Genomic DNA, 16,759 nt, shown 5'->3' on the forward strand with positions numbered 1-16,759 from the left:
AGTAACACATTCGTCAGACACATTCAAAATTAATCACACGGCTCACACACCAGCATCATTGGCGTCGTCTAGCTTGGGGATGCCTTTGATCTTGCTGTGCTTCACAGACGAGCACTTCTTATTCAGCTGCGTCTGAGCTTTGAACTTCACCCAGTTGAGGATACTCTCGACGATCCCACAGTTGGTAGCCTGTGGGTGACAAAGAGAAAATTGCTTTCAAAACTGATGCACTGCTTTTGTACAAAAATAGAGAAACCAAAAACAGAGAGGAGTTGAAAGTGACGTGTCCTTACAGCTCTGACAAACTTGTCGGACAGAAGGCACTTGGACCCGAAGCTCTTTGTCTGGAGTGTCATGTTCTCCTTGGTCTGGGAGTCAAAGGAGGGGTTCTCGATCAGAGCGTTCACAAACACCCAGATGTGGTTCTTCACCTGAGGCACAGATAAGGGTCAAATCAGTTTTCATCAAAATGAAACCACCACAGCCACCTTAGGGGTAAAAATGTTGCATAAAATCATTTGTAATCATACCTGGAAGGGTTTGACAGACACTCCTGCCTTGTTCTTCTTCTTCACCACTTCAATAAGTTTGGAAACTATCTGGTCCACCACATAGTCAACGTGTCTGCCACCCTGACACAAACATACACACTCAGTGTTAGCAGTAATATGATACTAGGGCTGAGACAATATGCTAACCTCCGGATTTCATACTAGAGCTGCACAATTAATCAAATATTAATCCCTATCACGATTTCGGGCTTCTCAAGATCAAATAATTCATTGACGGTGATATTAACGTTTCAAATGCTCCATCTGTAGAAAACTCCGTAAACTGCCACTCCCCCAGGGGGCGATGGAGCGGTCTGGGCTTCACTTTTGGTGTTAGATGAGTGACCACGTTAACTGGAGACTTTCAGCCAAATGTGTCTGTGGTTGCCGTGGTTACAGCAGTTGTTGAAAACTGGAAGATAATATGCCTCTTAGTTGTTTTTCATTACGAGCTCAAAATGTATGTCTCTGTTACATCTTTGAAGTGTTGTTTGTGCAAACGTGTCATGAAGGCTGCTAACGCTCTGTTCCGTTTTGAACGCTGCTTGTTGTTACGCTTAAACGGGAAGAGAGAAGATCACTCATTAAACCGAAACAGCGGTCCCCCAAAATGTCTCGTCATTGATTGTTTGGAGGTATTTCAAGTGTAGGGCCAGTTATGTTAAGAAGAAACAATAATCAGCAAAGAGGTCATTAAACCTGCGTCTGCGCCGCAAAGCAAAACAACTAACTTGTTGAAGAAGCTCAAAAAACAGCACAAAGTGCAGCATGATGAGTGTGTGAAGGCCGAGGGGAAGAACGAGCTAACTACCGTCGTTGTCCAGGGTCAAATCAGACATCCAGAACAGAGACGCTGTGCAGAGAGACACCCAATCCACCTAAGTCCCTACGACACACTTAAATTATGATGAATAATCCTGATCTCAATACTGATCAAAATAATCCTGATTATCATTTTGGCCATAATCGTGCAGCCCTATTTAATACCATTATATTAATGGGTGCCAAGTCTAAAATTATTGCAATTCAGTAGTATGATTTTTGTTTTCTTTTTTAACACTACAATTTTGGAAAAAGTTAAATCATACACTTCTGGAAGCTGTTTGTCATGAGTGATATATCTTATAACAATACAGTCTGACTTACTTAGTTTTGTTGCAGCAGGCGGGATGGCTGCTGCTGCTGCTGAATCATAATATATATCACAAATTTTTAGAGCTGTGTTTTTATTATTATTATAAGTGAAGATAATTCAAGCTGGTGAAACACTGAATTAAACAATTGAATAAAACAATTTGTGATTGTCTGATGCTTTTTAAGCGGCTCGTCTTGTTTATCTGTGTTCAGCTTGTTTTTAGGAGAGGAGTCCAGAGGGTTGTACTACGAAGCGAGATTAGAGGGTCTGCTGAGCCTAAACACAGACCTTCCCATGTCAGGAAGCTGGCTCTTCTACTCTGGCTAGATCACCATGGTAACTTACTCTGCAAAGCTAACCTGGTCAGGAACTAGTTCTATAAGAAAATGGATTCAGTAATAAAATAGTTGATAAAAAAACGTGATTCTTTCTCACTATCAATGTTTTAGTACCTTGGTAGTGGCGATGCTGTTAACAAAGCTGATTTGTTGGAATCCTTTCTCGCTCATGGTGAGGCAAACCTCCCACCGATCGTTCACAGTCTCGTTCACCACCTTCAGGGCCACGCCCGTCTCGTCCAGTTTGTCCTTCACGTACATATCCACATAGCTGCGGAACCCAGTTATCTTCAGAGACAGATATAAATTAGGTTCACTGAATAATATTGACCTGTGCAGCACCATTTTAAGTTAGAAGAAAGAAAAAATAAAAGCTGCCTTTCAGCTGAAATATCAAACTTTAAAGCACAAAGATAGAAATAATAGAGATAAAGATGGAGAAAGAAACTCACAGGTAGTTTTTTCCCGTTCAACGAGACTTTGACCCCCTTGCAGGAGCCGGCTACATCATATGCTCTGCGGGTAAGAAGCGCTACAATGTCCTTGTCCAGTTTCTCCATCTTGAACTTGGACAGGTCAGGCTGGAACGTCACGCAGGTGAAATCTTCCCCATCGAAGAACTTGATCTTCGGGTCAGAGGTCTTGCTCATGTTGTTCTGCCACGTCTGAGAATGGAAGAAAGAAACATGTTGTGTCATATCCACATCTAAAACTGACCACACAATCATATGAGCAATCAATTTTACAAACTCTCACCACCCTTACTGTATCCAGGGAAAACAACTGATATAAAACACCCAGTGACTTAATCATGGTGACCACATGAACCCTGACAGGTGCAACCACAAAAGGTGATAATATGCACAAGCTTACCTCGGACATGACCACATGTCAAAACCCTATGAAAATAGCATCACGGTAATTGTTAAGTGTCACTGGTGAAACTTTACATTTAAATTTGCAACAATCAGATCAGATCAGTTATAACTGCCTGTAAACAAACAAAACCATCATATTCAAGTGTCTGTCGAGTTGTTGTAGAGCGCATAAGAAATATTTCATACTTGAATAACTTTACATTGACAGTAAAAAAGCAGAAGATATGAAATATACTACAAAATAATTATGATGAAAACTTATTCACCATTACAGCCAATTATTAAACCTTTTAGTTTTAGTAGAGGAATGACAAGAGTGGAAACACTTTTGAACAATAAATTGGAATTTTTGACTTTATTAAAAACATATACTGACCATGAAGAGAAAAATGTTTTGTAAACAATTATAATGTATTTATTGACAGCATGATCATGTTGAACCTCCAAACTATCCTTTGATGGAGAGTCAAATGTTTAAGTCTAGCACTGTAGCGATCTCACATCACTACTACATCCCTACCGCAATAGATGGATACTATTGGCTCACTTCTCACACACCCGTACACGTCACGACACACCTCCAACTGTAAAGGCTTTTTAGTCATTCAGCTGACAGATAGTGACTTAACAGACATTTATTTACATGAAAATCTTCAAGATTATTACTTTAAGTCAGCGTGTTTGTTTAAAAATGAACTCAACTGAACGACTGACCTCGAACTTTTGCGTTGTTGTTTGTGGTCTGGTTGAAAGAAATCCCGGACTTGATTTTTCCCTTTTGAAATAATAACCCATTGAAAATAGTAAGTTGAATTTACTCAGTTTGTGATGCTTTATTGTTTGTTGAGTGTCTACACTGCTTTTTGGTTGTGTCTATTTTTGGCTCCTAGAAAGGTTTTATGATTTCTTGGGACCTTTGTATGGTTGACTTTTTCTAATAAAAAAGATACTTTCAGTGTTGTTAGTTTTGTAAACCTAACTGGCACCCCGGTATATTGTCAAACCATTGAAAAACCTTGGGGTTTACTTATCCTCCCATCCTTACATGTCTGACCACTTTTATATTAACAGAAGTCCTCACCTGCTTGAAACTGTGTCTGTACTCCTTGCAGGCAGTTTCCACTGTGAACTTGGTACTGAAGATGTTGCAGAGTTTAGCACCGAACCCATTCCTTCCACCTGGGGCCAAACAAATAGTTAGTTATGTTTACAATATTCAATTCCCTGGATCAAATGTAATCCAGCTTGTAACATGTATTTATAATGGCACATTCAGTCTGTACAGCAAGTTGGGAAACATTTCACTGTGACACATCTCTGCCCAAAGAGGAAGTAAACCAACATTAAGATACTATTTTGTATTTCATTTGTTAAGGGAACACAATAGGTACTGTTACGACTGTACGTTTCCCTGTTCTGTTTGTCCCTGTTGTCCCCTCTGTTGTGTCTTTCCAGCCCTTCCCAGGTGATTGGTCAACAAGGTGCCCCTGAGGGCTATTTCACTAAACCTAGATAGCAGATTAAGATGGGATTTTCCACCTACCCTGGCTGAATTTAGTCGTGACTCGGTTTCAAGAAAGCGGTGATACATAAGTTACCTTATAGATTTATTCTGTGCAGCTAAATGGCTCCAGACCAGGCTAACAGCCAGTTATCAGTTCAGTCAGCAGTCACTGTGATAGGAGACTAGTACGTACGTGAGCAGGAAAATTGTAGTAACCCCAGCGAGCATTTTTCCGTTGAAAAGATGTTTAAAAGGGTATTAATGAAGTACGTCAGCATCCAGGGGTTGTTACAGTAAGAGCTGCACAGCCGAAGTTTTTTCTTCTGTGAAAAATGTCCCAAACTGTTGCCTTTATTTTCTACCTTCCTTTACCTTCTTCTACCTACCGCCTCTGTACTTCTTGATAACATCACACAGCCCATAAAGCACCGTATTTATGATTTTTTTAAATAAAATTAAAATGCGTTGAAATGATGTCTTGGTGTAGACCGGATTACACCCAGCTCTGCAAACGATTTTGGAGAAACGCCGCTACAATGATCACTTTCATCACCCTTTCATTGCTAAAATGGTAAATTGCGCATTATATACATTTATAGCTACATGGTCGTAATATATTCTAGCATTGTGGATGAGTGGTTTATCTTGATGGTAACATTTACTTTCACTCATTTTAAAGGCAAATGACATGTAATTCCTGCATTTTATAACTATGACGTTTTTAATTAAGAGACGATGGTGAATGTATCGGCTATTAAGGCTACTTACGCCATCAGTCGGTCCGCAATAGTCTGCCATGTGTTTTCTCGTTGTTTTATTATAGCAGCAGCGTTTCCTTTTCCAAAAAAAATACATATGATGTGTTTCACCTCTTCATAAACTTCCATTAGTAGCTCTTGCTTGATGGGTGTGAAGTATGCTGCACGCATCTTCTCCATTACAGCATCAGGAAATCTGTGATCGGCCCCGTGGTCTTTTGAAGAAAACCGTGAACGCGCATTTATGAGAATAACTTGAACCTGGTTTGACCTAGCTGCACCTGTTCAGCCTGGCTTGGCCTACGTGAAACAGATTAAACCAGGGTGCACTAACTAGGCTAGGTCAATCCTCTCTTTTTCTCCTGGATTTCTGAATTCTGCTTTTGTGAAATAGCCCCCTGGTCTTAGATGCTTACAAACCCCAGTCTGCTGTGGTTCTGCCTTTCTGCAGGGGTTTTGTGTTGTTGCTCTTCAGTTAATGATTTGGTTGTTTAATTGTCCTTCAATAAATCCCATGTATCTGAGTGTTTTAAGGCGTTTCACATGGACATTTTTGGGCCATAGGTCGCGTAACAAATATTACCATCACAAATTGAATGAAACATTAATATATATTTTTTTTTCTTTTTATAAAAAGGAACTGAATTATGAAATTGAAGAATTACATTTTTACTCGTCAGTGCAGCTTTGTTTATTCACTGTGTCCATGAAGACAACAATGAAAGCAGCCATAAACAAAAGACGTCTTTTTAAACTACATAACTCAGACAAGCTTAACTTTTGGTTTGTGAGGCTCTGTATTTATGCAGTTAAAAGGCACTGCAGCATTTTCCTGCAAAGTAATTTGGTAGCTGATATCATGATGTGGTGCACTTAAAAAGGCTCTTGGGGCAGAGTTGTTTTGCAGGACTGTGATCTGGAGAGGCTGCTCTTTGTAGGAGTGTGCGTTTGGTCTCACACCACTTCTTGCTTTGATATGGCTCACACGTCTCACAAAGTGGAAAATATGGAGGATGCACTGGAAGCCTGCCAGATTCACTTATTTTTAGAGATTTGCATTTGATATATTAGAAAAGAGAAAGTGCACAATAGTCTGAAACAAGACCTGGAAATTACTAAACTCAAATTTCGTACTTGTCTTTTCTCTGTAGGGACCCTGACTAAAACAGACGTTACCAAAGCTCCTCTCACCTGTGACCTTTTTCTCATCGTCATCGTAGTTGCTGGAGGTGAGCAGGTGACCGAAAATGAGAGCCGGGACGTACATCTTCTCGTCCTTGTGCTCCACCACAGGAATTCCTTTGCCGTTGTTCCAGATAGAAATGGTGTTGGACTCACTGGAGGAGGCAGAATAAAAGGCAGGGATGAGTTACAGACACTAACCAGGTACTAAACGTCAACACTTTCTGGGTGCTCACTGAAATGTATCTTGGTCACAACAGAGCTTATTAACTTTGTTTCAGTGTTGTTTACTTAAACTCTGAATTAAGAGTTTTTTATTCTGCAAATATCTGTAATCTTAAGATGTTGTGTTGACGAATGGGACAGAAAGGAGTAAAAAGAAATAGTGTTTTTTCTGGACATTATGATGTCACCAGCCACGTTTCACATTGCAATCCCGTCACAGCAGCACAATGAGGCTCCTTTGCGTTTTTACACTGAACCATGCAACCAGTGTCTGTTTTTCAGCCGTCAAGCGTTAGAAATTATGCACAGGGTATAAACATACAGCTCGTGCTTCACTTACACTCACGGCACTGTTTCGCGCCCTGCCTGCTCGGACGTTTACACAGACACTGTTTCGCCTCTTTTACACCTCTGTTACTAACGTCGATAGCGGCTGTGAAGCAGAACAACTTCGCCCAACCATGCCGTCTTTGTGCGTTTTACATAAAAGACAAGGCTGAATAATCCCACCTTGAACTGGCAGTGTAAAAGGGGAGAATTATGGGTTAAAAATGTCTTTTGTCAATTCATCCAACTGGACATTCCTTTGAAAGTCTGTCATAATAGACCTTTGAAATAAACATTCCAGATATCACAGATATTTTGACCACCTTTTACCAAGGACGACGCTAAAAACACAATCCCTCCAGCTAGGGCTGTTACTGACACCGTGCTTTAAAATCTCTGACATCCGTCGGTGCCCCCGCCGCTGATATGATATGATGCAGCTGGGTTTGTGGTGACACCAGTGCTTAATAAGCTCACCCACAAACAGGCTCGGGGAGCTGTAGGGAGAAGCATTAACATGTCTATAAAACCACATTAGCAGCAGCGACCTGAGTGCAGCAGAGCTAATGGTGTCATTTATACAGCAGCGGTCATTACTGCAGAGACAGCAGCAGCTCGGCTGAAGGACGCGCGGCTGTTTAAGCAGTCTGATGTGGATGCAGTTGGCAGGCTGGAGGTGTACGGCATATAAAGAAGAGCTCATTGCATTTCAGCACAGGCTCATTATTCTCTAGTTCTGCCTGGATTCATGTCTGAAATGCCCTCCATCTGCTGCAGGTATTCGCCAATCTGTGGTTATATGCACAGCATGAAGGATGCAGCCTGAACACAAGCAGGGCTTAAAGACAGACTACTGAAAGAAAACAAAACCACATTCAGACACAAAACAAAACATTTTCCCCTCAAAAAGGAGCGGCTGGTCAGTTTTTAGGGTGTCCTGAGGTCGTTACATATTTACATTCTGGTCAACAGTTGTACACACTCGTTAGCACTCTGAAACACTGTACTTACGGATCGATGGTGATCTTAATGCCGGTCATGTTCTTGTCTCTTTGTTTGTTGTCTGCAGCATTGACTGTCGAGGGAAAACAAAAGGATAAATAAACAGTTAAACACGCATAAGCATTCAGCATGATGGATCCATAGAAAATATACTTTGGAATGTAGTTAGTGTTTTTTTTTCATCATTTATCAATCATAACAATTACTTACGGATTAATTGAAGATTAAAGCAATAATGAAAAAACATCGTCAAGCATATTTTTGATTGATGGCTTAGTCTGCAATATGTTAGAAAACACTTTTCACTTGATCATAGGATATTCACCATCATAAATTCAATTATTTCCAAGTTTGGAATCAAGAGAGTACATGTATAATATTAATCCTGATCATGATTTTGTCTTCCCGTGATTAAATAAACACCATTGACATTTGATATGTGATATTCCATCCATAGAAAACTCTGCTGCATATAAACAAACACAAACAAAGCGCTCCCTAAACTGACAGCCCCTCCTCCAGGGGGCGATGGAGAGGTTTTTGCTTTACTTTTGGGGGAGCTGGCATGTCATGTGATGAGCGCCTACTATGCAGCGGCAGTTAAGAGTGGAAGAGTAAACGACAAAGACGGTCAGGAGAAACAAAAGTCAAATGTCTGGGACAGAAAAAACAAGAAGGGCTCCGCTGGGGCCAACACTATGAAGCATTTCAACATAGGGTATCTTTTCCTGATCTGGCTTCACTCAGCCTAACAAAGGACATTGCGCTAAACAGTCGCACGACGCTGGTTATCACCTCAAAGTCAATCCAGGGTTTCTTTGGGCACGATCACATATAAGGGGCGGAGTCTGCAGCGTACGGCCGATCCCACATAGAGACAAGTTTGCCGTCAGCTGATCTGCATATTTCTAAGAGCAAACTATGATATTAGAAAGATATGAAGAAGTGAATCCAGACTGAAGTCCACTCAGCTGCAGCTGCTGAATGCAGGAAGGACAACTGAAAATGACAGATTGTGTAAATGTGCACAATAAGTCTATAATATCACTGCTCCATCATTAAAGCACCACTGACTATAACAATACTCGTTATTACATTAAACTAATACATTGCACACATGTATTTTTGTGGCGTTTATGACAGATTTAGACTTTTAGACCTTTCCCACCTTTCCCACCGTCTGATGTCACAAACGCGCCCAAAACAGGGTTAGTAAACAGTGAAGATGGTACGGTTGTTAGGTCTTTATTGTATCTATTACTCATTCAGTCTGTTTATTAAACTCTGGAGCGAGCGCTGCTTGAAACGGAGACGGGAGGAATTTGTGGCTGAGATGACAAGGAGTCGCAGAAGTTACCAACGGAGCATAGCATCGCACCAGAGAGGGGTAGGAGATTAGCGTGTCAACGCAGGTTTTGTGAGCAAATAAAAATAAATATAAAACCACAATTTAAAGCTTTTATATCTTAAAAGTACAAAAAGTTCAAGGCTTCAGTGCTGTGATCATTCTCTGTTGTAGATGTAGGCCTATATCACTAAAGCTCGATGAATATCTTTCATGAATCTGCTCACAGAGCTCCTGAATCAAGAGACCTGATTGGTCAGTAGGTGGTGTTTAGTTCAGGTTGACCTCTTCAGCATAACTCTGAAGTTACCTCGTTAACTGTAAACCCTGCTTGTAGTGTACCCCCCAGGTCCCCCGAAACGGCTCGTCATCAGTTGTTTGGAGGTATTTGGGGTTTAGGGCAAGTGATGTTAAGCAAGTCTCCCAAAAATCAATAAATAATTAAAAAATAATAATTTTGGTCATAATCGTGCAGCCCTAATTTCTATGTGTCTATCTACATATTTATAGTTTGTATGAATATGTATATAAAAATTCACAGATTACTGACATAGCTTGGATGAGACCTTTTATATGTGGATTTAGCACTGATACGACTTTTTTACGATATATCGGAAAACCGCAAGTCTAAAAGATTTGTTAATTGATACGCTGGTGAACTGAAAATTTATCATAAACCTTATTTTTTATCATATCAACAAATTGAATATCTTTTCAGTTGTACAAAGCAGTACCTTGTGATGGGCTTTTTTCTGTATAACAACATTACACTTAAAAGACTAAAAATAACCATCATGTTAATCACGCCCTAGTTGGCCCATGAATGGTTTTCATATTAAGGGAACACTTTTCATGTAAAGAGATTTAAACGTTTGTTTAACTCTAAGAGGGATGACAGGTTAGGCGAGCTGTACGGACACTTAGACGTGACGATAACAGAAGAAACTGTAACACGGCAAGTGAGCTGTATCTGTACAATGTTTGTTGTTTGCAGCGACTCGGGAGATAAGCTGTCCTGAATATCTGCTCCTGCCCTGTGCCTAATTACACATACACAGCAGTACAATCCACACAATGTTAAAGCATCATTAATCAAACACCTTTATAAAAACATACAGCTGAAAGAGCCGAGTGTGCAGAGAGGAGCGCAATCATGAACGACACTCTCGTGGCGAGCAGCATCATTTAAAACCTGATTACACTGGTGTTCATTACAAGCAGAGGTATCAGGCACAGCATTACTCCCACATTTTAATGACTCATTAAAACTAACAGATAGACTGTTAAACTGCTTTATTAACCTTTATTAAGCTGAGGAAGGAAGACTGAGCATGCCTGCACTAAACCGGGGAACATAAGGCGATACCCGACTCCATCTAATTGGATTTTTCTGTTCAACATGAAGATTTGATGAACAATTTTTCCTTTTTTTCTGTTCAGCAGCACACCAAACTGTTAAATCAGCCTTGGCGAGTCACACGTTTTACCTGTAAGACACACCTAAATCCAAATTTCCCATAGGCTCTGGCAACATTTCACAGTTCCAGCTAACTACTTTCTTACCGTTCATGTTGTTTTAACTTTATCGTTTAACCAGGAATGAGATTTAAGTGAGCTGAAGTTAGCTTGGTTCTCAGCCCACAGAAGCCCTACCTAAGAACACATATTTTTAACATTGAAGCTGCTTTATTCTGTGTTTTTACCAGTTTGAATTACCAGGTCTGTTTATTTGGAAGAGGAGGAGACCTCTGTGGATAATTCAGCTCCCAGTAACAACATTTTGAATGCTGAACACTAGACACACACCAGACTCCTCGCAGCGGAACTTATGACACGAATGAGGGTAACGTGAACAGAAAATGAATTGGCCGAAGAGGAAGTTAATCAGATATCGTATGTACCATTTTACGATTGTTTTGCAATATATCACTATTGGGGGCCACGAATCGTATCAGAAGTCAAAATTAACAGACTATGATCACTGTGTCTGATATTGCACTCCGCCTCTGGGACCCTCATCATCTTCCTCGTAAGCTTCCCTACTGTAGTTTCTCTGCTGAGACTCAACGTCCACCCCACAGAGTTCCACTTCCTCCATGTCAACAGTAATTGTCACATCATCCCTGGGAGGAAGCAGTCTTCCCAGCTGGTACATGAGATGCTCAGGGAGCCAGTGTTTCTCTGGGAATTCCACCTGGAACTGAATGATAAGTTGTCCCTTTTGATAAGGATCCCTGTAAATTGGCATTCCCTCATTCTGAACACCTTTGACGTCACCATGCTTGATTACTTCACCTGGCTGTAAGTTGACGATGAGTGGTCTGTTATCTAATGTAACAATAGTCTTTTTGAAACCACACAGAGCCTGTGATTCCCACCCCTTCTGAACACCTAACAATGAGTTTGTTGCAGCTCATCTCACAGCCCTCCTGACATCCTGTGTCCCCCCAACAGTTAAAGAATCACAGTTTTAAAGAGGAGGATATTTTAGCTCATGAACGATGTACACTGAAGGTTCATATTGACTCTCACTTTGTTATGGTTACAGCCTGCCATGCTGTTGCTCCTGCATTGCCCTGTGTTCAATAAAAAAGCTAAAAAACAAACAAATATGGTTTGATTTGTCGACGACCGCATCTTTGAGCTGCCACAAAAATTGCTGAAAATTTCTCTTTTCTTACAAATGTCTCTATTCAGGCTGCAAACAGTCAACACAAAGACGAGCTCACAGAGGGAAACTAATCTCCACATACAGTGCTAGATCAATGCTGCAGAGCTGCGCCAACAGCAGGCTGTGATTCACTGAATGACATTTATACAGTGATAATAAGCCTTCAATATCCGGCTTCCAGAATAGAGACAATATCAAATGACAAATGATCTTTAAAATTATAACTTATATTAAACTCTGCAGATTAGTGAACAGTGTTTTTACTCACCAAGAATTTCATCAAAGATTTTGTAGAGTCCAGGGACGTAGGTGATTTCCCTCTGGTTCATCCCGATGTCTTCATCAAAAACCCACATTTGCTTAAAAAAAAAAAAAAAAAAAAAAAAATTACGAGTGGAAAACACAGTGACTTTAACTTAAGCTTTGCAAAGGGCAGATGGATTAACAAAAGTCTCCTCTTATTTGCAGCAACAGATTAACAAGTTTAAAGGCTGATATAGATGTTCTTTTATTAACAATGAGGCCTGTATAAGTCTGAACACTTGGTGCATCTATCAATTATTTAATGAGTGATTAAAAATGCATTTTTTTTTTTAATCTTTCTGAAAATGTGACCAACATACAATACACTTCTTTATGAGTAATTAGACAGAGAATGCCGACTTATATATCAATAAACTAAAGACATTTTTACTGAGTAATCACATGATTACATTAAAAAAATATAGATTTTAGGACCCTTGACTTTATGGCAGGAACAGACTACTCCAAATCCTTTACAGTTAGCCGTTTATACAAGCTGACAGCCAGCTGAAGAGGTTGGGATTTGGTGTGATACTTTACTTCCTTTAAACAAAAAAATATATATAAAATTGCACACTGAAATGGCAAAAAAGTAAATAGTAAACTTAACTCAAACTGAAAAAAAACCCTTGTTTATCATCAGATGACCGAAAAGCCAACTCTGAAGTCTGAACTGAAGTAGTTCTGTGTGGTGTTTGTTCACATATGGCAGAACGGTTACAGCAGTTACAGTTGCAATGCTCACACTAAACATACAATGTGAAACTAAGCAATACAGGAAGTAACATACAGCTTGAGTTTGTTTACTACAGCGTGCTGCTGAGCAGTGTTATCTCCTCTTTATCGAGGACGCAGAGTAGATCTCTACTTTCAGCATCAGATCAATACCTCGGCATTTTTACAAACTCTGCCACTCCAAAATCAGAGAACTTATTACATCTCTTAATATATTAGGATCTCTGTGACCTCATTCAAGGTTTTTTTGCAAACAAATCTACATATGACTATCAGAAAAAGTCTGTTTGTCTACTTGTTTGCAGTGCCGTCATGTTATAGTGGGTGTCAGTGCTAGCTGCTGTTGTGTAGATAAATAATGCTACTACTGCCTACATGAGCAGGGGACAAGCTGTTATAATTAGTTGCATGTCTAGCAGTGTTAACAGCACTTTCTGGAGCACCACTGATACTCTTGAAAGAACAAGCGATGTAATATTGGTTTTCAGGTTTGTCAGTGTAGATGGAGATTAGTTTTAAAACGGTGCAAAAGGGCGAGAACGTTTTAGTTTTAAAATTAAAACATCAGTGTGCTGACGTTGCCTTAGTTGGTCACACCAGCACATCCTTAGAGCTGCCTGCCTGCTCTGTCTGTCTTCACGATATCTGGATGCTATTCTACCTCAAAACACAACAAATACCTCTTTAAAAAGTGAATTATACATGTTTGATATACACATTTGAATAACTTTGTAATTCATTTGTGTATAAACAGAACTACACAGCATTTTCCTCCAGCTATCAGCCAGCTCTGTCTGCTGACTACTACAACCCTTCTTTAAGATATAGCTCCATATCTGGTCTTGTAAATACATGAACCCTCCTGCACAGCTTATATATGTATTATATGGATATTTTATACTAAAACTGGGATGTGCAAAAACTGTTACTAAAATGACCTCAGGAAGCAGATAGCCAGAACAACATCTAATGCCAGCGTGTACAGTTAGCAGTGATTGTAAATAACAGTGCGTGTCTGACAGGGACGGCTGAGTCCATCCATGCAGGCAGACTGCTGTGGACTCACCTGGGTCATGGGCTCCACACTGCCGATGTATGTGTCTGGACGGAGCAGAATGTGCTCTAGCTGGGTCTTCTTCTGGTACACTCGCTCCACAGACAACTTGGAGCTGGCCTTGTCTTTCTTGCCCCCCTCCATCTTGCCGCCATCCCCTCTGCCGTTCGCAGCCTCCTGTTTGGCAGAGTTGTTTTTGTTATGAATACACACATTACTCTTTTAAACCCCCTGGACCTTCTACAAAATGACTCTGCTGAGCGGTGCTGTTGTTAGCAGATTATCAAGGCTCACCACCACAGGGGGAACAACCTTGTCCTCTCTGTGGCTGTGTGATTTTGGTGACAGATAGTCAACAGAAGCAAATACTGGCCATTATGCTGATACTGTATGTAAGAATGGCTAATATAGTCTTAATACTTAAGTGAGCCTTAACTCTCCTATCTTCTATTACAAACTATATACATATTTGTGAAGGTTAAACAACTAGTTGAACACAAGATGCAAGATTTTTTTAATATTCAAAGGCAGATTAATTAAAGTAAGAATCATAAAAAATTTATAAACTTGTATTAGAATTAAAATTTTAATTTACAAGACAAAAACCCTTAAGTTAAGTTGAGTTAAGTTATTTTTTTACTAAATAAGGTAAAATAATTGCAAAAATAAACACACATAAAACATTTCACAAAGTTTTTAGTCTTTATATTGTCTTTGAAACACATCATATAGCTGTGGGTTCAGGGTATGAAATGAGCACCTGTACACTGCCAAATACAGGGTAAATGTGGGCTGTGGCAGGTAAAGATTTTAAAGTTATCTACCACCACAGCGGATAGGTTTTTCTTATTCGTAAATATAATTTTTATAAGGCAATTTTAAATTTAAAATAATATCAAGGGATATATTCCATATTTACACGGTACGGTATCATTGTTTACGTTTCCTACATCTTCTGCATAGATTTAGAAGTGGCAAAGAAAAAAATGAGTGTGTGATAGAACATTTTAATTTAGTAGCAGTTGAGAGAAACACTTAATTTCAGAGCCTGAGTGGGGTTAAAGTTAATGTACCAACAACATACTGAAGAACATAAATCATAACCTGTGCCAAAAGCATTATAGCAATTTGTGCGATGCAGGTTTAGTGCACCACAGAAGCGCTGTATGAAGGGTGCCTATCACTGCCTTCTTGCATTACTGTACATTAAGATATTGGTATAGTTTCAGTCACCTTATTTAAAGATAGATAAACAAATTTCTTATCAAACTAAACTTGTGTTACCGTGTTAATGAATATGCTGATAACTTATTGCTTATCAGACTAGTATGTACTGAGTAAATGCGGTTTAATCAATAACTAAACATATGGCACAAACTTCGAGTGGACCGGATCTCCCTTTGGGATAAATGTGTGTCTGTGTGAGGGGGTGGGGGTCATCTGTTTCACCCTATGGGTTATTAATCTCGTATTAAGTGTCTACCCCCACACAAGTGAAAATTGCTACTCGTTGGCAGTAGTACGCACCTCCCGAGGCATATTTAATACTTGCACAAGTTAAACATGTGGTAGTATTTGCTACAACACTCCCACTGCTCATCAACACAGGAGAAAACTGTGAGCTACATGAAACCAGTGCAGTGGTTATAAACAAGATAGGAGACTTATCCCATTCATTGTAATTATACAGTAATAAACGACGGAATGCATGCACAGACTGTTGCATGCATTGCAGTGTCCAGACAGTACGTTTGTATTGCATATTGAGAACGTAATTACGAATGAAGAAGGCAACTTTCAATTGGTGGCTAAGTTCTTCGTCTTTATTTTGAAAATGTAAACTATAAAGTCTCTGCATTGCTAAGGCAAGATGTTGTGCAGCCTCTTATTAGTTTTTGATATTTCTGCAACAAAAAAACGGTCCTGCACCAGGGATACCGTTTAAATCCTGACCCGGACAGTATTTAAATGGAGACCACAGCTGCCTGGTCTCGTGCAAGCGGAGTCGGGATGGGAGAGTCCACACTACGGGCATGCTAAGAGGTTTAAATGCTAGTAAAAGCTTAACAGTGCTAAGAGAACATAATGTGTAACAGGAGCCGAATTTAGAGTATAAAACAAGAAGTTGTATCACAAAGTAACTTACCATCCAAGCGAGACCCCCGCTTCCTGCTGCGCCGTTGGACATCTTCCTTTGTGATCCTGTTTTCTGTAATGCAGCTCGCAAAATGTCTTCAGCTCCAGTGAATTAAAAGTCCGTATGCATAACAAATGTCCTAGTTTCTGAAAGGTACCCAGGCCTGTTTATCTCCCATGTTCCTTCTTGGTTTTCTTAAAGGTATCCTTTGAGTGTATCAAAACAAGCAGAGGAGGGGAGTGTATCGGCGGCTATTGTTAAAATCGACAAACGGTGAGCGCAGCAGGCCCAAACTTCCAACAAAGATGCTAGCCGGGCTACTTACTGCTAAATAAATACTGTACAAAACGCACGCGTTAAATAGGCTTACAATTTCATGTGAAAACTCTGCTGAATAAAATAGGAGTTTAACAGAAAGTCTCCTGAAACGAATTACTTAAATACTTTTCATTTAGAAATAAAAACGAGTATCGGCTAGCAGTAGCATCCGCTGTCCGGCTCCTCCATCTGCAAGATAGACGGCGAATCGTCTCGCGGACGAACCGACCAATCAGGAGGCTGCTTTTCAAAGGAACCGGTATTTCGACCAATAAAAAGAGACTACAGTTAGTTAT

The 16,759-nt window shown here is 39.9% G+C and overlaps 1 protein-coding gene across 2 annotated transcripts in view; it reads right to left on the reverse strand.

The window, feature by feature from the left end:
* Nucleotides 1–16,639, reverse strand: part of top2b (DNA topoisomerase II beta) — a 38,787-nt gene extending 22,148 nt beyond the window's left edge. For both annotated transcript variants that reach the window (XM_069681436.1, XM_069681435.1), the window contains exons 1-11: nucleotides 16,155–16,639; nucleotides 14,021–14,185; nucleotides 12,185–12,275; nucleotides 7,910–7,973; nucleotides 6,356–6,501; nucleotides 3,984–4,081; nucleotides 2,477–2,689; nucleotides 2,139–2,312; nucleotides 531–632; nucleotides 294–431; nucleotides 51–189 (exon numbers count right to left, since the gene is read on the reverse strand). In XM_069681436.1, coding sequence (XP_069537537.1) covers nucleotides 51–189; nucleotides 294–431; nucleotides 531–632; nucleotides 2,139–2,312; nucleotides 2,477–2,689; nucleotides 3,984–4,081; nucleotides 6,356–6,501; nucleotides 7,910–7,973; nucleotides 12,185–12,275; nucleotides 14,021–14,185; nucleotides 16,155–16,196 — 1,372 coding nt within the window. In that variant the 5' untranslated portion in view covers nucleotides 16,197–16,639. The remainder of the gene's footprint in view (nucleotides 1–50; nucleotides 190–293; nucleotides 432–530; nucleotides 633–2,138; nucleotides 2,313–2,476; nucleotides 2,690–3,983; nucleotides 4,082–6,355; nucleotides 6,502–7,909; nucleotides 7,974–12,184; nucleotides 12,276–14,020; nucleotides 14,186–16,154) is intronic.
* Between the last annotated feature and the right edge of the window lie 120 nt (nucleotides 16,640–16,759).

This window comes from Semicossyphus pulcher, unplaced genomic scaffold, assembly GCF_022749685.1.
Source record: "Semicossyphus pulcher isolate SPU_LCO1_2020_fin unplaced genomic scaffold, fSemPul1.0.p SCAF_5, whole genome shotgun sequence".
Classification (NCBI taxonomy): Eukaryota; Metazoa; Chordata; class Actinopteri; order Labriformes; family Labridae; genus Semicossyphus; species Semicossyphus pulcher.